Source organism: Heloderma suspectum, chromosome 2, assembly GCF_057233095.1.
Source record: "Heloderma suspectum isolate Gila_16-S chromosome 2, 16-S_ref, whole genome shotgun sequence".
In the NCBI taxonomy this organism is placed as follows: Eukaryota; Metazoa; Chordata; class Lepidosauria; order Squamata; family Helodermatidae; genus Heloderma; species Heloderma suspectum.
The window spans coordinates 220,064,181-220,090,250 of NC_139459.1; the positions used below are offsets into that span (position 1 = coordinate 220,064,181).

The following is a 26,070-nucleotide window of genomic DNA, read 5'->3' on the forward strand; positions in this document are numbered from 1 at the left end:
CAGCCCTGCCAAGCGGCCACACGCACAGAGCTTCGCTTTCCTCCGAGTCCTACGGCTGATCCCACCTGTAGGAGAGCGATGCTGGCGCCGGCAAAGGCAGCCCCAAAGCCCAACAACAGCCGGACTGAGTTGGGGTTGTATCCGATGTTAGTCTAAGGGAAGTCCCGTTCACCTCAATGGGTCTCCTCTAAATTGGACTAACATTGGATTACGACCCTTTGCCTGCAAACGTCCCCCCCCCTTGGAGGGGGGGCGCACGCACAGCAAAAGGAAGCAATGGCCGTAGAGAACTGTTCCGGAGCTTCTTTCCCGAGGAATTCCTCCGACTTCCCCGCCAGGAACGGCTCAAGTAAGTCTGGGATGGAGTGGGTTGCATGCTAACTCCCTGGAGAACTTTTGGGGAAAGGGAAGAACAAGCTTGTAGGCCATGGCGGGCCTTTTGTCCCCACCTTCTACACCTGTTGCTGTGCACCCTCGAAAAGTCCATTCTGATGGTGTTGCAGCCTCGATCCAGATTTTGGCATCTCGCTTCCGAATTTACAGTGCAAGCCTATGCGTGTCTTCTCGGGAGCGAGCCCCGTTGAGTTCAATTGGACTTACTCCCGAATCAGTGTGCATATAGGACTGCAGCCTCGGTGAATATAATTAAAATGAACAAACAGGGAAACGATTCGGTATCAAAGCCTGCCTTAAAGAACAGAGCAGGAGGCTTTCCTCTCGGCTCTGACTGTTAGGAATAACGTGTGTGCTGTCTGAACCACGCACACCTGCCCCCTTTGTAAGTGCAACGGGTTGCGGGGAAGCTTCAGCACTAGCGAGGCTGGACAGCTCTCGCGGCGTCCTTCTTGGTCTTCGCCGCAGGAGGGCGCTGTATTTGCCCTGCCGCATAATAACCGGTCGGTGAGACTGAGAGCGGGGAAACGTAGGGGAGCGACACCCCTTTCAACAGCTTCCAGGGGTCGCTGTTAATACCTGACACATGGAGAGCAATAACAAGTCCTTGTCGACACAGGGAAGAGTCATAATCAAGGGCATCCATATCCCGGAATACTCCCTTATATTAAGGCAGTTCCTGAACCTTTTAGCTCTAGTCTTCAGCCTTCTACCTCTTTTTCATTTTTAAATCTGGCTGGACTTTCAACCTAGCAAAAGTTTCTAATCCATTTACCAGCTTGGTTTTAACCTCCTGATTAACAGTGCAATCCTATGCATGTCAACGAAGGGCGCAATCCTATGCATGTTTAGACAGAGAAAAGGCCTACAATTCCCTACTGTCTTAAGATGCAGGTAATGTTTTTGAGGCTATTAAAGTGAAAGCAATTTATTCCAACTATTTAACACAGACCATTTATTTATTGTTCAGAAAATAACCTCAAACATATTGCCTGGTCCTGAGATGTCTATAAATAATCTGCAACAAAGCAACAAACTCCGACCCCCTTTTCAGAGTGTCGGAAAACCCAGTTTTAAAATCTAGTTTTAAATGAGTGGTTAAGAAATTAAATGCTGATACATGTATTAATCCCAGTAAAGCTTTGTTGAATAACACAAAACAAAACCCACAAATTCTCCAACCGTGCTGTTGTTGTTAATGATGACGACAAACACCCAGGGCATGTGGCATGTTTCATCAGCAGTTTAAAAAGAAATTGAATATTACATCTGATTTATGGATGCAAAAATGGAGGACATAAGACTGCAATTATTTTATTTATTATTTATTTATTAAACGTACATCCTGACATTCCACTAAAAATGCCATTTAAGATGACTAACAATAATAAAGTACAGATTAAAAGCAAAATCTTAATGAAAATATAACAGAAAAACAAATAACCTGAAAACACAATTAAAAACACAACAATAAGTAAACAAATAGCATCCAACCAGTTAAAAAAACAACCCTTCAGCAGAATACCAGCTCATGTGCCAAAAGCCTGTCTGAATAAAAATGTCTTTGCCTGCTGGCAGAAGAATGATGGCGCTAACCTAGCCTCCCTTAGCAAGGAGTTTCAGAGCTTGGGAGCAGCCACTGAGAAGGCCCTCCCTTGTGTCCCCACAATGTGTGCCTTTGACAGCAGTGTAATCAAAAGAGGAGCCTCCCTTGAGGATCTCTAAAGCGGGGGAGGCTCATATAGGAGAATGCAGTCTTTGAGATAGCCTGGTCCCAAGCTGTATATAGGCAGGGCTGGCTGTCCCGTGAGGCAGGGCAAAACCTCTGCCTCAGGTGGCGGAGCGGGAGGAAGAGTGTTGAATTGTGCACTCCCCCTGCCGGGAGGGCCCACTGTCACTGCCTCACTGAAGCGAGGTGGCACTACAGAGGTGGCCAGCCATTCTCCCACCATGGCATTTGCTGCAGCTGGAGAATGGGGCTGGCAGTATTCTCCAGAGCAGCCGCCTGGAGGCTCTGGGGAGCCCCGCTGGTCCCAGTTTCCCACTGCAGAAAATGCGACAGTGAGAATGTGGCTGATTGGATTCTCCAGAGCAGCTTCCTGCCCTCTGTTTTGCTCTGAGGACCCCCTCAGAGTGGAACCAAGGATGGGCAGCTGCTCTTAGCCACACACCCACTGGCTCATGCTGAGAATCCTCTCACTATGACCCAGAAGGTAGGCAGGCTCTCCTCAAAGAGCCAGCCTGGCCCACATGCCTGGTTCTGAGGAGATCCTTCCCCAGAGCCAGGCATTGTGGGAGGGGTGCCTCAGGCGATTGCCTGTAACCAGCCCCAGTCAACAACCTGGCCACAGTATTCTGGACCAGCTGAGGCTTCTGAACACTTTTTAAAGGCAGCCCCATCTATTTACTAGGAAGAAAGGCTGCAGTCCTAGGTACAACTTGTATTTACTAGGAAGAAAGGTTGCAATCCTAAGCAGACTTAGTAGGAAGCAAGTTCCATTGAAACCAGTGGACTTGTTTAGGCTTGGGCCTCTCTTTAGTGCTTAGGATCATGCTGCACATGAAGAAAGTAAAATAAGGCAGTGTCAGATGTGTGGTGGGAAAAGCGCAACTTTTAAAAAAAGAGTAGAAGTGGTGTAGCGGATCAGATGCTTGCGTTAGACCAGGGAGACCTGATTCATGTCCCTGTTCAGCCATGACGTCCTTGGATTAGTCACTATCCCTGCCCCTGAGAGTTGTTGTGAAAGGAGAGGAGAGACAATGCATGAATTCCTTGGAAGAAGGGGAGGATCAAAATCAGGGCTGTCCCTCAAATGAAGAAATCTTAGTCAGTTGATTATATGAGTTTTGGCCAATTAACCAATTAATGAATCAATTCAGGCTGCAATCCTAAACAAAGTAGCCTGGGAGGAAGACCCATTGGACACAGTGGAAATTACTTCTGAGTTGATATGGGTAGGATTGCATTGTAACTGTCCATCGATTCCTGCATGAGTAGAACATAAGCTCTGAAGCAAAAGGCACATTCTCTTTGTTTTTAGAAGAGGTGTGCATGTTCCATAGGACACACGGCACATTGCCCAGAGGGGAATGCCTCCTTTAAGATGCTACTTGCCACCTGCAGTTTTTGCAGCTATTTGTATGAAAAGTAGAACATTTTTAAAAGTCTGTTGCCTGATGGCTTAAGGGCACCTTTTTCATTGATCAAAATGTTTTTAATTGATCCATTTAACCAATTAAACAATTAAAGCCTGCAATTATTAAGGAAAAAAAGGTGGGAGAAGAGTTTGGAATGGAAAATTTGCCTCGGTGTCATATCAACACCCTCCTCCCGCACTGTACAGATGGCACATTACACATTATTCATGTTCTCTTAGAATTGCCACTTGATGTCTAGTGGCCTTTCCCCCGCCCCCTGATGTTGTAATAACTAGAGATGGATGAATCTGTCAATTTTGGTTTCTCACTGTTTCTCATTTTTCCACTGTTAAGTAAACTGTAAGAATTTTTCCAATCTTAATTTTGAACTCTGAGATTTTTTTTTAAAGAATGCATGAAAAATGTGTACATATTGTTGTGTGCATTTTTGTACACGATTTTGCCTAATATACATGTTTCAAGCAATTTTCCTAATATAACTCATTTTCAAACATTACTTTCATGAATGTATGCATTTCTGTGTGCACTTTCCCCCTAGTATATGTATTTTTGTACACATTTTTTGATTAGAGGCCTCCATTGCAAAATTCATGGAAGTGCGAATTTTGAAGGACAACTGAATTTTGGTTTGCATATTGGTTTGGAATGTGAAATTAGGTAAGTTCACACTAAAATGCAAACTGAACAAATTTCTCCCTCATCCCTAACACCTCCTAAAAGACAGAGCCAGCTGGAGAAGGAGCTCCTCAAATTCTATGTGAGGTAGATAGTCTTTCCCCTTTTGAGCATACATCATATGAGGTGGAATAGTTTATCCAGCTATCCTATACTCAGAAGATCTCCAATAAATCTTTGTCCATCTTGAATAGTTCCCATGGAAGGAGATTCTACCATTTCTCAAGGCAGCTTGTTCCATTACTGAATTTTTTAGTAAAGGTCATTTCACATGTTATACAGAGACAAATGTAGGTTCGCCACCAAGTGTACACTCAACAGGGAGCTACAGCCGATCACAGTTCCCTGGCAAGTGTACCTGTACAGCGCACATGTTTTCAAACAAATACCTGTTGCATTCACATTTTACATTTTAGGTGTACAGTTTGAACCTCATAGGTGTACACCTAAAATGTAATGTGTGAACTGGCCCTTAGGCTTTCCCCTAATAATATACGTTATCTTAAGATTATGTCCAGAATTAAACTTCATGCACGGGCTGGTTTTGTACTGCAGCACTGAACTCAAAGTAAGGGGTGAAGGAGAGAGGTACCTGGAAGAAGAAGAATAAAGTAGAGGAGGTTTTGCTGTCATGGTTGCACACTTTGAATGAGCCACCTGCAGAAATCCTGCTCATCTCTTCGGACCAGTCTTCATCTGCCTTGTGGATCTCAGTGTCATCAGGTCTACTGAAGTAGGATGCCTAAAGACTCACCACCTGGAAGTACCCTCTGTCTATGTCCAGGTCCTGTTCTCAGTGGACAGGGTCTTCTTTCTGACATGCCCATTCTCTGATCCTTAGCAAGCAGAGGTTGGAGCTGGCAATCTTAGGGAGATTCAGCAGAGAACATAACTGAGCTGTATTATGGTATGCTACATTTTACCAGCTCCTTCTGCTTTCAGTAAGGGGCAGGGTGTGTGAAGAGGAAGGGTCCAGCTTCTACCCTTCCACGCATGAGAAAACCCCTCCCCACATTTATTTTGTTTTTATTTTATCTCATGTTTAAACTGAATTTGCAAGTTAAACAGAAGCATCTACAAAACATAAGCGCTACAAAAAATAGATTTCTATTCTAACAAATAAAATTACACCATTGGTTCCAGGGCCTAATAAATGGTTATCAGCAATCCCAGTGTGAAAAGTCCATTTCTCCTTTGAATGACATCCATCATTCCTTAAACTGCTGGTTGTCCTTCCCTCCACTGCCACTTGACTCTCCACCAGCATTTGGGTTCAGCACACTCCCTGCACCCCAGATGGCACCGGGGGAGGTGAGGAATGCTGTGATGACTACGGAATCATCCTAACTTGTGTCATTTGCTGAGAGTCACGGATGCACAAACAGACACGCTGTCTTTTGAATCAAGCTGTCACAGTGAAACTTTTCCAGGCATGGAGATGAAGCTTTGTGCTTCTCGGCTGAACAGGATTGTTGTTGTTCAGTCGTTCAGTCGTGTCCGACTCTTCGTGACCCCATGGACCATAGCACGCCAGGCCTTCCTGTCCTGCGCTCTCTCCCGGAGCGTGCTCAAGTTCATATTCATTGCATCCGTGATGCTATCTAGCCATCTCATCCTCTGCCGTCCCCTTCTCCTTTTGCCTTCAGTCTTTCCCAGCATCAGGGTCTTTTCCAGGGAGTTTTCTCTTCGCATTAGGTGGCCAAAATATTGGAGCTTCAGCTTCATTATCTGTCCTTCCAATGAGCACTCAGGGTTGATTTCCTTTAGGATGGACTGATTTGACCTCCTTGCAGTCCAGGGCACTCGTAAGAGTCTTCTCCAGCACCACAGTTCAAAAGCATCAATTCTTCGGCGCTCAGCCTTCCTTATAGTCCAGCTCTCACAGCCATACATTACTACTGGGAAAACTATAGCTTTGATTAGACGGACCTTTGTCGGCAAGGTGATGTCTCTGCTTCTTACTATGCTGTCTAGGCTGGCCATAGCTTTCCTCCCAAGGAGCAAGCGTCTTTTAATTTCATGGCTACAGTCACCGTCTGCGGTGATCTTGGAGCCCAAGAAAGTAAAATCTGTCACTGCTTCCATTTCTTCCCCTTCTATATGCCAGGAAGTGATGGGGCCAGATGCCATGATCTTCGTTTTTTTAATGTTGAGTTTCAAACCAGCTTTTGCACTCTCCTCTTTCACCCTCAACAAGAGGCTCTTGAGATCCTCTTCGCTTTCTGCCATTAGGGTGGTATCGTCTGCATATCGGAGGTTGTTGATAATTCTCCCAGCAATCTTAATTCCGACCTCTGATTCATCCAACCCGGCATTTCTCATGATGTACTCTGCATATAAGTTAAATAAGCAGGGTGACAATATGCAGCCTTGTCGTACTCCTTTCCCAATTTTGAACCAATCGGTTGTTCCATGTCTGGTTCTTACTGTTGCTTCTTGACCCTCGTACAGGTTTCTCAGGAGACAGGTAAGGTGGTCTGGTACTCCCATCACTTTCAGAATTTGCCACAGTTTGTTGTGATCCACACAATCAAAGGCTTTAGCGTAGTCAATGAAGCAGAAATAGACGTTTTTCTGGAATTCTCTTGCTTTCTCCATGATGCAGCGAATGTTGGCGATTTGATCTCTAGTTCCTCTGCCTCTTCGAAACCCAGCTTGTACTTCCGGTAGTTCTCGGTTCGCATACTGCTGAAGCCTAGCTTGTAGGATTTTGAGCATCACCTTGCTGGCATGTGAAATGAGCGCAATTGTGCGGTAGTTTGAACACTCTTTGGCGTTGCCTTTCTTTGGAATTGGAATGTAAACTGACCTTTTCCAGTCTTGTGGCCACTGTTGAGTGTTCCAGATTTGTTGGCATATTGAATGCAGCACTTTAACAGCATCATCTTTTAGGATTTTAAATAGCTCGGCTGGAATACTGTCATCTCCGCTAGCTTTGTTGTTACTAATGCTTCCTAAGGCCCACTTGACTTCACTCTCTAGGATGTCCGGCTCAAGTTCAGTGAGCGCACTATCATGGCTATCAGGGACATTCAGATCTTTCCTGTATAGTTCTTCTGTGTATTCTTGCCACCTCTTCTTAATCTCATCTGCTTCTGTGAGGTCCCTGCCTTCTTTGTCCTTGATCATGCCCGTCTTTGCACAAAACGTTCCCTTGAGATCTCCAATTTTCTTGAAGAGATCTCTAGTCTTTCCCATTCTGTTGTTTTCCTCGATTTCTTTGCATTGTTCATTTAAGAAGGCCTTCTTGTCTCTCCTTGCTATTCTCTGGAACTCTGCATTCAGTTGGGTATATCTTCCCCTTTCTCCCTTGCTTTTCGCTTCCCTTCTTTCGTGAGCTACTTGTAAAGCCTCATCAGACAGCCACTTGGCTTTCTTGCATTTCTTTTTCTTTGGGATGGATTTCGTTGCTGCCTCCTGAACAATGTTACGGACCTCTGTCCATAGTTCCTCAGGCACTCTGTCTATCAGGTCTAATCCCTGAAATCTATTCCTCACCTCCACTGTATATTCATCAGGGATATGATTTAGGTCATACCTGAACGGTTTAGTGGTTTTCCCGAAGTTCTTCAATTTAAGCCGAAATTTTGCAAGAAGCAGCTCATGATCTGAGCCACAGTCAGCTCCAGGTCTTGTTTTTACTGACTGTATAGAGCTTCTCCATCTTTGGCTGCAAAGGACATAATCAATCTGATTTCGATATTGACCATCTGGTGACGTCCATGTGTAGAGTCGCCTCTTGTGCTGTTGGAAAAGAGTGTTTGCTATGATCAGCATGTTCTCTTGGCAAAACTCTATTAGCTTTTGTCCTGCTTCATTTTGTACACCAAGGCCATGCCTGCCTGTTATCCCGGTGATTTCTTGACTTCCTACTTTAGCATTCCAGTCCCCTATGATGAAGAGGACATCTTTTTTTGGTGTTAGTTCTAGAAGGTGTTGTAGGTCTTCATAGAACCGATCAACCTCAGCTTCTTCGGCCTCAGTGGTTGGGGCATAGACTTGAATTACTGTGATGTTGAATGGTTTGCCTTGGATTCGTACTGAGATCATTCTATCATTTTTAAGATTGTACCCCAGTACTGCTTTTCCCACTCTTTTGTTGACTATGAGTGCTACTCCATTTCTTCTAAGGGATTCTTGCCCACAATAGTAGATATGATGGTCACCTGAATTAAATTCGCCCATGCCTGTCCATTTTAGTTCGCTGATTCCCAAGATGTCGATGTTCAATCTTGCCATCTCATGTTTGACCACCTCCAGCTTACCTTGATTCATTGATCTGACATTCCAGGTTCCTAAACAATATTGTTCTTTACAGCATCGGATTTTCTTTTCACCGCCAGACACATCCACAGCTGAGTGTCCTTTCGGGTTTGGCCCAGCCGCTTCACTCTTTCTGGCGCTACTTGGAAATACCCTCTGCTCTTCCCCAGTAGCATATTGGACACCTTCCGACCTGAGGGGCTCATCTTCCGGCGTCATCTCGTTTAGCCTTGTGATACATTCCATGGGGTTTTCTTGGCAAAATACTGGAGTGGGTTGCCATTTCCTTCTCCAGTGGACCACATTTTGTCAGAACTCTCTGCCATGACCTGTCCGTCTTGGGTGGCCCTTCACGGCATAGCTTATGGCTTCATTGAGTTACGCAAGCCCCTTCGCCACAACAAGGCAGTGATCCATGAAGGGGAATCCCTTAACAGGATTAGAATCCCGATTTCCCAGGTCCAAAGCTCTAAAGTGCATTGGCTTATGTAGAAGAGGGGATTTCAGCAGGCACAGGTTTTCCCATGAGAAGCTGCACATGCTAAAATTGGGAGGGGACATAGCTCAGTGGTGGAGCACGTGCTTGGCATGCAGAAGGTCCCAGGTTTGATCCCCAGCATCTCCAGGCAGGGCAGGAAAAACTCCTGCCTGAAACCCTCGAGAGCTGCTGCCAGTCAGTGTTGACAGTACCAGCTTGGATGGACCAGGCATCTGACTCAATATAAGGCAATGTCCCATGTTTCTATGTTCCTCTTTAATGTAACTGTTAGAGGATCAGAGGGACAGAACAGCCTCCCCCAACCTGGGGCCCTCTAGATGTGTTGGACTACAATTCTCATGATTTCCAGCCAGCATGGCCAATGGTTCAGTCTGGCATCTCCAGGTCAGGGTGGTTAAGACCTTTCCTGAAACCCCGGAGAGCTGCTGCCAGTCAATGTTGACAATACTGGACTGGTGTTCTGACTCTGCATAAGGCATCTTCCTGTGCTGATTTTGTTATTATACTCAACATCAGAACGTTTGGGGAATGGTAAAAAGATCACATCACTCGCTCTCGTAATGCATGCTTATGGGTGAAGGAAGGATTCTGATTTGTACCTTTTCTGTCAGGTTCCTGTGCCTTTAGAAGCTGAGCAAGCAGATATTCCATAGGTGCAGCTTCTTACTCATGAGGTACAGCGTGGTAAAATGCTTTGTCCTTTGAATTTCTACCACCCAAGAAGCTCTCAATGGGCATCGGGAACCTGCTAGGGAAAAGAAAAAGTGCCAACACTGTCATTAGCGCTAGGCCCACAAATAGGAGGCTTTCCCCAGGTGGTCATTTTCTGTTTGGAGCCCTTTCAAAATGCAGAGATCCTGTGCTTTGATCAGAAATGCATGAACTGTGGAGAAGTTCCCATGTGATTCTAGACCCCAATGGCTCCAGTGCAAGAGTCACCTTCCGTCACTGTGCCTCTGGACTTCTGTTGCCACACCAGTGTTTTTTACTTTATTGTATTTAGGTGAACGTGTACCCTGCCCTTTGCTTGTGATACAAGAGGGCGGCTGAGAAAGTCACCACACCCTTCAAGGCCAGGCAATAACAACACAAATGAGCATGGAAGGAAGGGCAGATTGGGACCAACATGCCTTGAAGAAGGAGACATGGGTTGGGTTTCTGACAGGGCTAGTATGTCTTTTAACAGCTGAGTGACAGGCAGAAATTCAAGAGGTGAACGTTTTACTCACACGGAGACAGTGGTTTGGGGAAGCTTTACCTCAGGGATGGGGAACCTCTAGCCCATGGGCCAGGTGCAACTCTCAGAGGATTCCCACCCAGGTCCCGAGGCTTCTCCTCCAATACCTGTTGAATTTCTACCTGCTATGTAGCTGTTAAGAGCACGTGAGGCAAATGTGGCAGCGTACGCCGTCAAGGCTCTTCAGGAGCAAAGATCAGCCTTCCCTGAACTGGTGCCCTCCAGATGTGTTGGCCATACTGACTGGGGATGGTGGGAATTGTGGTCAACACATCTGGAGGGCATGGTGGCTGGGGATGATTTGAGTAGTAGTTTGACACTTCTAGAGTGCACCTGGTTGGGAAAGACTGTTCTGGCTGGAGAGCTGCTGCCAGAAGTTCTCCATGCTCCCTTAATCTTCTTCTAAGGGCCTTTGAGCAGGTGCCAGATATTATTATACACAGACGCTGTGCCGGGTTGTTCAGGTTTCCAGCTGATAAAATGTTCTGAACAGTCTTTGGACTTCATAGAAAGCAGGAGAGAGCGGAGCAAAAGAACTATGTGGGGGCACTCCATAGGCATAGTACATGTGGGTGGAGAACAAGGTGGCAGGTGAGTTAATCTCCCTGCCTTCAGGCACTGAGAAAGAGCAGGGGAGATCTGTTTAGCATAGCTCGAGGGGGGTTGCATGGGCTGGCTAGAAAACAATGGCTTCCATTCCATTTTGCTTGGCATGACTGAGAGTTAATCAAACCACTGTAATGAACCTTGGGGCACTTCCTCTGGATTAATAACTAGCTGGGGAAGAGTGATTCCAGTTCACAAACAACTGAAAGTGGGCCCATTAGTCTGAGCTGGTAATTGATCCTCGTAGAAATTATCTGTGCCAATGTCTGTTTTTGTGAAATTGACTGGGGTTGGGGTGGGGAGAGAATGCTCACAGAAAAGCATATTATATTTTGGATGGATGACACATGTAAACATATGGATTGCTTATAACATCAGTTCAGAAATCACCCCCTGAGATTTCTGAATGGGCTTTCTCTGATCCCTTTCATCTTAAAACCAGTCAGTGGTAAAACATGGGGCTTTCCATGCAGGATATGTTCCTCTTTAGCAAGCAGCCTGCCTTCCTTTGGCACAAGGAAGGCAGGGTTGCCAACTTTTTTTCTAACATGGACGATTCCTGTGACTTTAACAACTGTGAGGACATTCAGCAGGTGACACTTTCCACATCACTGCATCTCCATGCCGGGAAAAGATTCACTTGATCAATTTCTGATTGTCATCAAATGGTTAAAGGCACTGGAGCCCCGCTAGAAAAATGCTGGCAACTCAATTTTTTTATGAATTGTTTAGAAATAGAAAAATCTGCCTGTGCACTCGGCTTGCTCCTTGAGAATCACATTCTCCAGATCTGCACAATGAGGTTCAAGTTCCTGAGCAGAGGGAGAAAGGTGGCCAGCTACAAAAGAGAAGCGTGCTCCTGCACCTTTAACAGTTGCGCAGAAGATGAGAATTTCAGCTGGTGCAGCTTGTCATGGGAGCCTCACATCAAGACTGGGATACCTTGAGCCCATGATACTTCTCTTGCTGCTACAAAATGAATATAGGCTGATCTCCACAGTGTATGGGGCAGGAGGAAATGCCCGGGCACCTTCACCTCTGTCCTTTCCTGTAATGGAAACTTCTTGTTCTTCCTGAGATACAGTGGTGCAGTGGAGCTGGGGCTCACAGAGATCCACTTTCGTCATCTGCCACCACTGCCCTTCAGACTTCCCTCTGAGCTTAGCTGCAATCCCCACAGTAGCTGGGGTGAAATGAAATTTCTCAGCAACAATATATTGTTCCCCGTTGTAGTGCAAAATATTTTGAGGTGGATCGGTCTTGGATGGGCCTTTCAGACCCATGAGCTTTACCAAAGACCTGCTCCTGGTGGAGATGAAAATGGCTAGAACTGGTTTGTGGGTATGGATCTACACATCGGCCTGAATTTTTGCATTCTCCTTGGAGGCAGGGCTACAGGGAGTGCCATGATGAGTGCCTGCACTTCAGCATCTGCCACTGCACTATTGCTTAGGATCAGCTGACCAGGGCTGAGCCTCGGATAACTAGCGCCCCAGGCAAGGAGTGCCTTTAGTGCCCCCCCCTTCACCCCTGTAGTCAGTTTTGCAGGGCCACCAAGAGAACCTATAGAGCCTGATGCAGGTGTGATATCCATCGAAAACAACATTGCTCAAAGCCTTGATCTCTCAGTTTGCACAAGTCAAAGTTCCAAAAGCCACATTCTGAGCAGTGGCCGTCCACTGTGCAACCCAGCAGAACTATCACAGGTTTTACTTACAATATTTTGTTTTGCAGCAGTTCCTATCTTTTGGTAAGCATTCTTTATTTTAGAATATCCATCATTTCTATCTTTAAAAATAATTTTAAAAATTTTAAAAAATAAAGAAGATATCCAATTGACCTCTTATAGCTTATGGCTTTATTATTATTTATATCGTGATTATACCATTTCCAGTATTTGAAGTGCTAAGCGCTCGGTAACGTTGCCTCAAAGTAAAGCTGTGTCCCACTGGTTTTTATCTGGTGCAAATGACATTGAAGTGGACACTGACAAAGAAACATACATGGAGGAAGATCATTTTCGTAGTTATTATTTTATTATTTATTTATTTACAATATTTATATACGGCTCCTCATCAGAAGATTTCGGAGTGGTGAACAACATGATAAGAATAAAACAATGGTTAAAAGAGTTTAAAAAGTTAAAACATTTTTAAAAAAGACAAATCCCAACGAAGTTAGCACCCAAACAACCTGTAGAACCTTGAAAGAAAAGTTACAGACACTTGCTTTTTGCCACCCTAGCTCACTGCAGACAATACAAAAACACACACACAGCCACTCAGCTCAGCTTGGCACCCCCTTCAGCTCTGCACCATGGGCGACCACCCAGCTCGCCCACCCCTAAGGCCAGCCGTGCAACTTACACATCAGTGCTGCAGCTTGGTAGCCACCAAATCCCATGCCCCTAAGGAGGAGATCTCATGTTGGATCAGTGATATGTTTAAAGTGGTCATCACCAGGATGACATGGTTGCCTCTCACACTATCAACCGCCTCAAATCTATGGAGGCGTGCAAGCAGGAAGAGTGCTTTTTTCAGGGCAGTGGAGACTAAGGCCATAAATGCTTTTTGCGACCTCCAGTTTCAGAGGCAGCACACCCCTGAATTAGCAGTTGCTGGGGCACAGCAGCAGGAGAGGGCTATTGTGCACACGTCTTGCTTGTGGGCTCCCAGAGGTACCCAGATGGACACTGTGGGAAGCAGGAAGTTGGACTTTAGACTTTTGGTGTGATCCAGCAGGGCTCTTCTTATGTGAAGTGCATAACTTAGGCCTTAGATCCAGGACGCTTGTGAATAGGGATGCATAACAATTTCATTCCTGTTTGCAAATCATGTGAACGTGTCCCATTTGCAAGCCTGAACGTGAATGCAAGCAGGAGAGTAATTCTTGGGAAATTTTCACAACTTCCCAAGCTTTCATTTGGAAGTGAACACCTGTGCAAATGTGCACTTCCAAAAATGCACACTTGCGCAAGTGCACACTTCCCAAAAATGTGCTTCCCGCCCCCAAATGCATTTTCATGCTTTAGCCTATGGGGAAATATGTGCATTTGTGGTGCATGCTTGGAAAAGTGCACATTTTTCATGTTTGAAAATGCACACTTTTCCTGTTCAGAAAAAAAAAGATGCTTGTGTTCGGAAGCGAGAACTAGGTGAGATGAGCATCAAGGTGGAAAACAGAGAACCCTGACAAGCTCAAACATTGCTTGTTCTCCCATCTCTACTTGTGAAGTGACTTTTCCTTCCTGTTTGGAAACTCTGTACTAGCTGGCCAAACAAAGATAACCTCAATGGGCTACTAAGTGCATGGGCATTCACTCTTATTTCTCTGTCTCTGTCTCTGTCTCTGTCTCTCTTGGCTTGTTTTTGGCAGCAGTAGAAAGGCCAGCTCCCTACACCAATGTGATCATGCCTAGTTTGTTTGGCATCATTTGTTTCCTTGGCATCGTTGGCAACCTTATTGTGATCTATACCATTATCAAGAAGAAGAAGCTGCAGTGCAAACAGACAGTGCCTGACATCTTCATCTTCAACCTCTCCATCGTGGACCTGCTCTTCCTGCTGGGCATGCCCTTCCTCATCCATCAACTCCTTGGCAATGGCGCCTGGTATTTTGGAGCTCCGCTATGCACCATCATCACCGCTTTGGACACCAACAGCCAGATCACCAGCACCAACATCCTCACAGTCATGACCCTTGACCGTTACCTGGCCACAGTCCACCCTCTGAAGTCCACTTATGTCCGGACACCATCTGTGGCAGCCCTGGTTATTGGCTTGGTCTGGCTCCTTTCTTTTCTGACCATCATCCCTGTGTGGATGTACGCGGGGCTGATGCCTCTGGAAGACGGGACTGTCCGCTGTGCTCTTTTGCTTCCCAACCCTGAGACTGATATCTACTGGTTCACCATTTACCAGTTCATGCTGGCTTTTGCTATTCCACTTTTGGTCATCTGTGTGGTCTACTTCAAGATCCTCCAGCATATGGCCACCACTGTAGTGCCCTTACCTCAGAGGAGCCTCCGAGTGCGCACCAAGAAGGTCACCCGGATGGCAGTGGCCATCTGCTCTGCCTTCTTTGTTTGCTGGGCCCCCTTCTACATCCTTCAGCTGGTGCATCTTGGGATAGACACCCCTTCAGTTGCCTTCTTCTATGCCTACAACTTTGCCATTAGCTTAGGCTATGCCAACAGTTGCCTCAATCCTTTCCTCTACATTGTCCTGAGCGAGACCTTCAAGCGCCAGTTCATGGTGGCCATCCGTCCAGCCAAGGAGCAGTTTCAGGTCAATAACAACACCAACAGCACAACAGAGGCCAGCGTGTGCCTGAAACTCACCCCAGAATCCACCCAGCAGACTCAGTTTTTGGAGGACTTTTCTCCGCACTCCATGCCTGTGACAGTCGCTGTTCACTAGCTGCCATTTCCCGAGGGCTTCCCTGATTCCTGACACGATAAGACTGTTAAATGTTTTCCTTCACAAAACTCCAGTGTCTGGTGGGTATGTGCTAGCAGGGTGAGGGGTTAACGGAGGTCTTAACTATACAAATCACTTCTTCTTCTGATATATGGTGAGAGGTGGAAAGTATAGCTGAGAATTGAGGGAGCAAGTGTGCAGCCTGGTTTACCAGAAACCTAAGGATGGCTGGTGGATGTCATGATGATGAAGCTGCCTTACCATTGCCATACGAATGAGCCATCAAATATCAAACAGACGTGGGCACATAAATGGCACGGAAGATTGGGAAATGACAACTTCCTGGCTCCTGTTGAGCTAAGTAGCTTTTGTCTAATGCAGGATAAGCACTGCAAAACAACACCACCATTGGGCTTAACCAAGCAGGCACGGAGTAAAACAAGTGGAGATTTGTGAATGACTTCAGTACTTGCACCGACGGTGACATGAACCATGAACAAACAATCCACACCTCCTGCAATGGAGTATCCCCTACAGCAGGGGTGGGGAACGTCAGGCCCGTGGGCCAAATCTGACCTTCCTGAGTTCCCAATCTGGCCCCCTGGGCTTCTCCAGATGGTCATACCCCTTTCTTGGCCACACCCTCTTCCCCCAACTGCTGATCATTTGATGGTTTCCCAGCTTTTGCACATTTCCGCCCCCGCCCCCATTCTAAAAGGCTGAAATGCCTCCCCTAACGTTTAGTTACTGGCAGCGAGAGCTTTAAGCTAAAATATGCTGATATGCTTGGTATTTCAGCCCCGCTCCTTTTGTCTTTGGCCCCACCCACCACTGGAATGCACCCCCCCTTGGGCTGAAAGAATTCCCCCACCTCTGCTCATGCCTCCAGTGTTCATTATCTGGAGATGCACCAAGCCCAGGACTTGGGTGAACGTAACAAAAGCTCATCATATGATCAAGGATATAGTAAGAAGAGGCAGCAAGGACTCATGAAACAGCATCAGTGGTTTCTAGAATCACCCGCTTAAGCATATGGGATGAATGATTGGCTTCCAATTAAGAATCCCCTTAGGACTCTTTAAAAATTATGACTCAGGCTTGAGCAGTGAAGGCTGCTCCTGAATCCCAACAAGGAGATGCTGTGATGGCGTAAATCCACATCTCTTGATCTTTGCCAGTTATGCAGATGTTAAAGACTTACAGAGCCTCTGTCTGTGAAAAGATGGTGACCCTGCTACTTGCTGTATATACTGATAAAGAAATTGTGTAATTCATATATAGGAGAGTTGGCAGTATTAGGGCTCCTGTGCCTTTAATGGCAGTGTAGAAGAGGGAAAACTCCCAACAAATGCTGTTTGTTATGCCACAGCACTGCAGGGGTTTGAAAAATGGTACCTGCCAAAATGTCTTCATTTATTAACTATTATACATATCAAGATTGGGTGTCCCTGTTCTATATCATCCCAACAGGTTGCAAAAGGTTTAAACAGCTATCATTAAAAATAAAACAGAAGAAAGGAGCTCCACCTCCCACCCCCAAGCTAGCAATTATTATTGGTAGAAAGATCATGAAACTTGATCTGCAGAGGTTTAACAGCTTTATGATGAAACAGAGGTGAATGGAAGAAGAAAAGTCCCCTTCATTTGGTGAGCAAAAGGGATTTGGGGGGCTAGGAAGAGTTTGTCAGACAGAATGATTCCACATACCTGTCCAGGGTTGCTAGTTTTTCCATCAGCAGCTGTAACTGTGCTGTTAGCAACATCTTAATGTAAAATAACAACAACAACAACAACAACAACAACAATGGGCAAGTGAAGCTTTCCACAGCATGGAGATCGCTGTCACAATCTGCTAACCACTGCAGATCAAACAGCTGTTAAAAGCACAGGGGCTCACTGAAAAGTCTTGTGTCTAATATCAACAAACTACACAAGGAGTTGGATGACTGCTAGGCCAACTGGCCATTTGGGAGACTGGTCAGAATCAGCTCAGTTAACTTTAAGTGATTCCCTGGGATAAGTGCAGAACAGCTACACAGGTCCAGTTTTTGATGAAATCTTGCAGTCAGCAGGGAAGGAAGCTGCCATGTGGAAGCAACTTTAAAAAGAGTTTGGGATTTGGGAACAGTTTGAGTAAAGGGGGGGGAACCTGTGGGCTTCCAGAAATTGTTGGACTACAGCTCCCATAATCCACGATCACTGGCAATCCTGGCTGGGGCTGATGGAAGCTGAAGTCCAACAATATCTAAAAGGCCACATATTCCCCACCTCTGGTTTGAATGCTTTCTCTGACTGTGTGTGTAGATCTCAAATCTGAGATGAATATGTACAGCTCAGCTAAGAGCTTTTCTACACAAGGCTGTCAATCCACGGTATCTACTTTCAGTTTCATTGCAAAATGGAAATCCAAGCACTACAGGAGGAGTGTTTCCTTTCCTGCTTTTTGATACATAACCTCTAGGTGGCACTGTGGTATAATGGAATAGTGCAAATACGCAAGAAGAAATTGCTCTTTGTTTCGCATTCAGAGTTAAATGCTGCATTTCCCCTGCTGTAAAACAAACTAGCTGAAAGCACTGGAGGTTCATTTGTTGTCTAAAGGACCTGTAAACAACCGTGAGAAGGGAATGACACAATAAATGCCTTGTGTAGAAAAGCCTTTTGACGGCCGCAGCTTCCCAGTAAGGTATGATCCAGCACTCATTGCCATCTGCTCTGGTGGAACTTGGACATAACTTCCTAGGAAGGTGATTTGGTGAAGGAGAGGGGCTACCCACAGTCTCTTTTCTCTGACCAGAATTCAGGGAAGAAGCGAATAGAATAAATACTGGAAAATAGTGTGCATGTATATAAACATGTTGTGTTCAATGTTGCTTGCTGATGTGATAGTGAAAATGGAAACTTGCTTGAGTGATGTTATGTTTTGAGTATGCTAAGAATAAAGGTATTTATACATGTTCTTTTATTCCAAAATCTTATTTTCTTTTTAGGACCACCAAGCATTTTCTACTGAATACATTTTCACTTTCATTCATTTATTTTGAGCATGTATACCCTGTTCTTATATAAAATTCCCTGGGCACCAAATTTTAAAGCATATGTAAAACATGCACAGTAAAAGAATACTAAAAATACTTTTAAAAAGAAAAGAAGTAAAATAACTAGAAGCAGCATAAAATCAACAAATCCAGCCACAATAAAACAGATCAGATTGAATGAAAAGACTTAAGAAAGTCTTTGCCATGTGCCAACATGACATCAGGGTAAGTGGTAGGCAAGTGCCAAGCAAGGAGGGTGCTGATGCACTCATGTCCTGCTTGTGGGGTTTTGATACATAACCTCTAGGTGGCACTGTGGTATAATGGAATAGTGAAAATACACAAGAGGAAATTGCACTTTGTTTCATGTTCACAATTAAATGCCACATTTTCCCTGCTGTAAAACAAACTCACTGAAAGTGTTGGAGGGTTAACATTGTGTGAACAGAATGCTGGACCCAATGAACCCTTGTTCTGATCCAGCAGGGTTCTTTTTATGTTCTTATGCTCCCTGAGAAGAGCATTCCATAATTAGGGTGTCACCACTGAGAAGACCCTTTCAGTACCACCTGACATACCAGGACTAGGCAGGGCAGAGTGAAGCAGCAGCCTCAGGCAGCAGATGCTGGGAGGTGGGGATCTCTGGGGAGGTGTTGGAGGATGGAGGCAACCCCTAAACTAGCTTGCTTGCTCCCTGCATGTGCTGTGGAGGATAGCGTCTTGTCACCAGTGTTGAAATAACCTTCAAAGGCCAGGCCAGTCAGTCTCTGTACATGAAACATTTTGGGATGGCCCTCACCATACTAGGGAGGGCAGGGGAACCTCTGATGAGGATCTTCGTGTGTGGACAGGTACCTTTTCACATGCTGGGATAATTTCAGTATTAAGGTAACCAGGCTTAAATCTAGGCCAGGGTATTCTGATATACCCAGCATCTTCCCCCTTAGTCATAACTTGCCCAGCCCCACCATGTAAATTGGTTGTCACAGAATAGATCCCTTTCTAAAGGAAGAGCGATGAATTGTGCCACTCCCCCCTCACCTCGCCCCGGCCAGGAGAGCCTGCCACTGCCTCCCCACCCTCTCCAGCAGGTGCTCTGGAGAGCTTCACCACCTGCTCTCCTGCTGTGGAATTCACTACAGCAAGAGAGCAACTGGCAGAGTTCTCTGCACCAGCCTGCTGCTGTGGGCTGCTGCTTTTCCTTGCCATGGCCACGGGGGCCTCAGGAGAGCTCAGCCGAACTTCCGCGGCCTCTCATTTGAGGCGGCCAGGTACGCTGGGCTGGGCCTGTCCATAACTGCTATGGGGATTAGGTTGCCACAGCTCCACTTCCGGTCCTGGATCACAGAGGTGATGTGAAGGCCTTTCTGTACAAAAATGGTCATGGCGGGGATCTGTGCCCAGATGCAGCACAGAATGCATGGGAAGCAGAGTCCTGGAATACCCTTACTGAGAGCTGGCAGCAGCTGACCACTTTCAACAACCCAAAGGAGCCCTCTTGCAATCCCTTGGGAATGCCAACATGCGGACGATCTCAGATCCTCCGTCCAAGGAGTGGGGAGAAACGACCTTGTGACCAGTAGTCTTAGAGCCGCATCCTTTGATGAACAGCCGCTGGGGCAATCCTGGCATGACAGCCATCCTATCTCCATCTTGCTCTGGCTATGAGCTTCCCAGGGCAGGGGCATCAGGCCAGCCAGTACTTGTCAGGATTGATTCTGAGCATATGGAGATAGATAGCAGTTCAGATTCAGAAGGGGAACAGCCAGAACCGGGGGGAGGCATCTTCCCCAGCCAGTTCAGATAGGGATAGGCGTGCTGCTCAGGATGCTAGCACCCAGATGGCTGGGCCTGAAGTGAAGCCCCCCCCCCTTTCCCTCCTCCATGAGAGTCGAGGAGGAGGAGGAGAGTGTGGGGCGGGGTGTGACCTGAGGGATGCTAGACTGCGGCGCAGAGCGAAGCAGAAAAAGTTAGAGGCGGAGCTCAGACGGTTGACCCAGTTGGTGATGCGGGAGGGTCGACATAAGGGAGCATCACTGGATGGGAGGGGCTTCCCTCCCTAAGTTATTCTAGCCAGCAAGTCCCTGTTCAAACTGCTAGCAACATCGTAGCTCCCATTTGGATTCCCTGCATTTATTCCTTTGTAGCTTTATTTATTTATTTAATTTATTTACTTATTTATTTATTAAGTGCCCATCTGGCCGGTCACCTGGCCTAAGAGTCTTCGGGGCTTTGCATCTGTAATGAACCTGTTAGTAGTGAATTAAAGACATGAGACTGAAGCTTCTCTTCTTGTGTGTGTGCATGACGAAGATGGGGGCCAAGGGAACGTGACAGTACCAGAGGTAGGTGGAATAGGTTGGTCCGATCCAGCATAAGCAGTTCTTACATCCATACGAACTACATCGCCAAAACCAGCATTTACAAAAGTGGAGTATGCAGATGGATGTGATGATGGGAAATATTACTTTGAGGGAAAGCCACTGCATTACAAATGCTGCCACACGTTAATTAAATGTACATCCCGTGGTGCTGGGGCACTCTCAGCTTAGTGCCTCCGAGGCATTTCTGCTTAATGAAGGGACTACAGAAGAGACAACATACATAGTGGATTAGGCTCCTGGACTGGCAGGCGGGAATCCCAAGGTGCAGATTCAGAAAGTCTAAAGCAGCTTGTTAAACAAGCATCTATTGATGTGGGGATGGATTTTGTTATAAAGGAACATTTAATACTATGTCCCCTGTTCCATGTGTGCGCACATCTGCAGCAGCCACAACAGCACCGCATGGCAACCTGTTCATGCACACACGCTCACTTTCACACAACAGTTACATACTAGGGGTGGAAAGCAAGAATCCATAGATGCAACCAACAACTTTCTTTGTATGGTAAGAATATTTTGGAATAAATTGTGCAGAAAGATAACTGCATATGTCCTCCTGAAAGTCTTTAAAAGCTTGTCAAAGCATTTCTTACTGATTGCTCATGTCTTGATTTTGAACTAGGTGATCAGAAAGTTATCCCCAGAATATAGGCTTCTCCATGCAATACTACAGCAATCATGGGGGCATCGGTCATAAAACCTTCTTCAGTCTGGCTTTCAACCCAGTTTTGGGACAGCAACTTCATAGATCATCATAGTTCACAACCTTTGCCAGGAGGAGATGGACAGGGTGAATGAGAGTTAATTCTCCTGGATCTCTTGGTAGCTACATCAACCCCAATATCCTCTTGGCCTTGCTGGGATTGGACTGGGGTGCACTATTTGGAAGTGGTTCCCCTCCTTCTTGAAGAGTAGGTCTCAGAAGGAGATACTGGGAGACTGCTGCTCCTTTACCCCTGGTTTTACCTTGCAGGGTGCTTCAAGGATCCATCTGGTCTTCCATGCTATTTAACGTATTTATTTATTTATTCATTCATTCATTCATTCATTTAATTTCATTTCATTTCTATACCGCCCAATAGCCGAAGCTCTTTGGGTGGTTCACAAAAATTAAAACCAAACAACACACAATAAAACAATTTAAAATATACAGAACATTAAAACCACAATATAACAATACAACCACAATAAAACCTAGCAGCAGTGCAGGAGTTTAAAATACGGATTTTTAAAACAGCAAAGCTAAAAGTTTAGGAAACTAAAATGCTAAAATGCCTGGGAAAATAAAAAGGTCTTCACCTGGCGCCAAAAGGAGTACAATGTAGGTGCCAGGCGAACCTCACTAGGGAGCTCATTCCAGAGCTGGGGTGCCACAGCAGAAAAAGCCCTCCTCCTAGTAGCCACCCACCTCACTTCCTTTGGCAGGGGCTCACGGAGAAGGGCCGCTGACAATGATCTTAAGGTCCGGGCAGGCACATATGGGAGGAGGTGATCCTTTAGATAACCTGGCCCCAAGCCGTTAAGGGCTTTGAATGTTAACACCAGCACTTTGAATCGGGCCCGGAAATGGACTGGCAGCCAATGCAGCTGGAAAAGTACTGGTGTAATATGAGCTCGCAGGCCAGTCCCTGTTAACAATCTTGCTGCCCTATTTTGGACCAGCTGAAGTTTCCGGACCGTTTTCAAAGGCAGCCCCACGTACAACGCATTGCAGTAATCCAGACAAGAAGTTATCAGAGCATGGATAACTGTAGCTAGGCTATCTCTATCTAGATAAGGGCGTAGTTGGTATACCAGCCTAAGCTGATAAAAAGGGCTCTGTGCCACTGAGTTCACCTGTGCCTCAAGTGACAGTTCTGGATCCAAGAGCACCCCCAAACTACGAACATAATCCTTTAGGAGGAGTGCAACCCCCTCCAGAACAGGTTGAATATCACCTAGCTGGGCAGACGAACCACCCACTAACAGTACCTCCATCTTGTCTGGATTGAGTCTCAGTTTATTGGCCCTCATCCAGTCCATTACCGTGCCCAGGCACTGATTCAGAACAGCCACTGCCTCACCTGGGTTTGATGAGAGAGATAGAGCTGGGTGTCATCCGCATATTGATGGCACCTCAGCCCACACCTCCGGATAACCTCCCCCAGTGGTTTCATGCAGATGTTAAACAGCATAGGGGATAAAACAGAGCCCTGTGGAACCCCATGGCACAATTGCCATGGCACAGAGCAATAATCCCCCAGCCCCACCTTCTGGAATCAGCCATCCAAGTAGGAGTGGAACCACTGTAGTGCAGTGCCTCCACCTCCCAACCCAGACAACCTCCCAACCCAGACAACATCTACTTGAAACCACTGGGTGACATTATCTAGAGATTTGAGCTACAGTGTCACTAGTTTGCTGATGGCTATACTATGTCCCTTCTCCATCTAATCCTACAGAGGAAGCAGAAGTTCTGAGTAGGTGTCTTACATCAGTGATGGACTAGAGGAGGGTGAAGACAAGACAGAAGCGTGGATGGTTGGGGAAATATGCAATTTGGGGGTAGGTATACAGCCAGTTTTAGAAAAGGTTGCACTCCCCACTGAAGATGAAGGTTCACAGCTCTTCACTGTGAGTTCTCCTGAGTGCCCAGGTGTCAGGGATGCCCAAGATAGCTTTTTAACTGTTTAGGCTGATATGCCAGTTGTGCACTTTCCTAGCCAGTAGCAACTTACTTGGAGTAATTAATGCCTTAGGCTGAAATCCTGTGATACATACTTGGGAACCAGTCTCATTGAACTCAATGGGGCACTTCTTGATTGGGAGCAACTGACTTGAGAGCAAGCCCCATTGAACTCAGTGGGAAAGTTCCAAGTAAACATACTTAGAATCAAACTCTCAGTCACATCCAAACTAGATTATTGTGATATGTTTTATATGTGTGTTTTTTCTTACAGAATGCATTGTGGATGGCGTCTTTCCAGCTGACTATGTGCAGCTTGCAGAAAAGCTCTAGTGTCATTATTTCAGAAGCCACCACCTGCTCCAGAAACTTGCTCTAGAGTGGGTGATTAGACACAGAGCAGTAATAATCACAGATTGACTGGGTTCGCACAACATGCTAACCCACACTCAGTGGTTAAGTGTGGGTTGTTGTTGAACAGTGGGTTGTTTGTTGAACTGTGAGTTAGTGTGTTGTCTGAGCCCAGAACGTTTTCCTCAAGATGTCTTGTTAATCATATAGTGTGGCTTGTTAACCACTCTGAACAACCCAACAACAAACCATGGGTTCTCAAGGTGGCTTATTCAAGAAAAATAAGCCATGCTGCATGGTTAACAAGCCACCCTGTGGAAAATGTCCTGGGTTCAGACAACATGCTAACCCATGGTTCAACAAACAACTCACATTCAACCACTGAGTGTGGGTTAGCATGTTGTATGAAGAGCTGCATTGTCGTATCTAGGTTTGGCTTTTTCAGGAGGGCCCTAACTACTGGCTCTTTTAGGGGAGAAGTAGTTACCATTCCCTCCCACAAAGAAGCATTTATTACTTCTGAAGCCCAAACTCCCAGCCCAAACTCCCAGCCCTGCTCTGCTTTGGCAGTTTTTAAAAGCCAAGATGGGCAAAGATCTAGAATACAGTGGTAGGCCTCAGTCCTCTGAGACACTTGTCCAGGTCCTCAGGTTGCACAAACTGATAAGTAGCATAACAACAGGACCAGATGTGCTCCAGCTATATCTATCACTCAAGCTTTATTTGAAAAGACCAGCAGTGCATTATGGAGGCCAGAAAGATGGAAAGGGCTTCGTTGGGTGCAATCCTATGCATGAGTAGATGGAAAAAAAGTCCTACACTCCCAACATTCCCCAGCCAGCATGGCTATCAAAAGCTTCACCTGCTGATTTCTTTCTGCATACTGAGCTGCTGTTAAATGCACAAGAGCAGACCAGGCTGTGGTTGTTTTTTTAGGTAAGTTGGCAACCATATTTGGAGGCTGTCTGGGAACCATTTGCATGTCTTGCTGGAACAGGGATGGGATTCAGATATTACCTCTATTAAAGCATCGTGGCTGGAAAAATTTCATATACTAAAATTCTGTCTTCTGTGCCCGCTATTAAGACACAGGAAAGCCTTCGTACTGATAATGAGTCCAAGTCTGAGCTTCCAGCCTTGTTGATGAGATTGCCCGCAAGACTGGGCCTGGGTTTACAAAAGAAAATTAGGGTCAAACCCTCATGGAAGAAAGTAATTCTTTGTTCATGCAGACTGTGCTCAATGTGAAAATTACCTCAAAAATAAAGTGAACACAAATGTGTGTTGAAAGTAGAGATGGCATGGGCGCTTGATTCAGTCCGGGAATCCAGCAGACCTGCTCCTGCCCGCACTCCTGAACCCTGCTCACCAAGCCCTTGCCTCTGCTCGCCCCCTGCCCATGCTCGGCAAATGGCCTGCACTCACCCCAGCAGCCTCATTGAGCGTTGTGGTCGCCATTTTTTGAGAAAGAAAATGGTGATTGCAAAAATGTGCAAATTTGTGGACCCACAAAAACACGCATTTTGTGAACGCGCATATTTGCGTATGCACAAAAATGCGTATTTTATGAAAAATGCACATTTTCATACACACACTGATGTGTGCCTTTGCAAAAATGCACGTTTCACACATGAGAATATGCACATTTGCAAAATGCGCATTTTTGTGCATACAAAAACAGGGGCATTTTTGCGATCGCCTTTTTTATTTAATTTTTTTTTGGAATGGTGGCTGTGGAGCTTGACAAGGCCACTGGGGTTAGTGCAGGCTGCTCGCTGAGCATGGGAGGGGATCGAGCACGGTCCGGGGACCAGCAAGTGGGGGCAGGGGCTGAGCAGGATTCCAGAGAACCTGGACGGGGGTGAGTTCGCACATCCCCAGTTGAAAGCCACATTATACTTCATTTTTTAACAATGCAGGTCCAGGATCGGTCTTCCAAGAAATATGAATAATGCTGCTATGAAGTATGCATATTTACCATGTGAAATATGGAAGAAGCTTAATATGCTGTACTCTGAGCATTTCCCAGTCAGACAGTGCCTGATCCACAGCCCAGTTTTTATAAATGTATTTATTTGCAACTTTTCAGCTCCACAAAAAAGTGGCTCACAACACAGGATTAAGACAATAAGAATCAAAATAAAATAATTAATTAAAACAACCAAAACTCTAAAACAGCATCATCATAAAACAATTACTCTGCTGATTGGACAATATCAAACAAAGCATGTCTAAAAAGAATGGTTTTGACCATTTTTCTGAAGGCTGGGAGGGAAGGGGGGGCAAACAGGTTCCTTCACGGGGAGAGTTATAGAGATCAGATGCCACCACTGAGAAGTCCATGTTCCCACATACTCAATAAGCACACCTCAGACAGTGGAG

At 45.8% G+C, this 26,070-nt stretch overlaps 1 protein-coding gene across 1 annotated transcript; it reads left to right on the forward strand.

The window, feature by feature from the left end:
* The first annotated feature begins 14,242 nt into the window (after positions 1-14,242).
* LOC146354067 (melanin-concentrating hormone receptor 1-like) lies at positions 14,243-15,250 on the forward strand. Its single transcript, XM_084832362.1, has one exon. The coding sequence runs from the start codon at positions 14,243-14,245 to the stop codon at positions 15,248-15,250; it is 1,008 nt and encodes a 335-aa protein (XP_084688488.1).
* Positions 15,251-26,070: the final 10,820 nt, after the last annotated feature.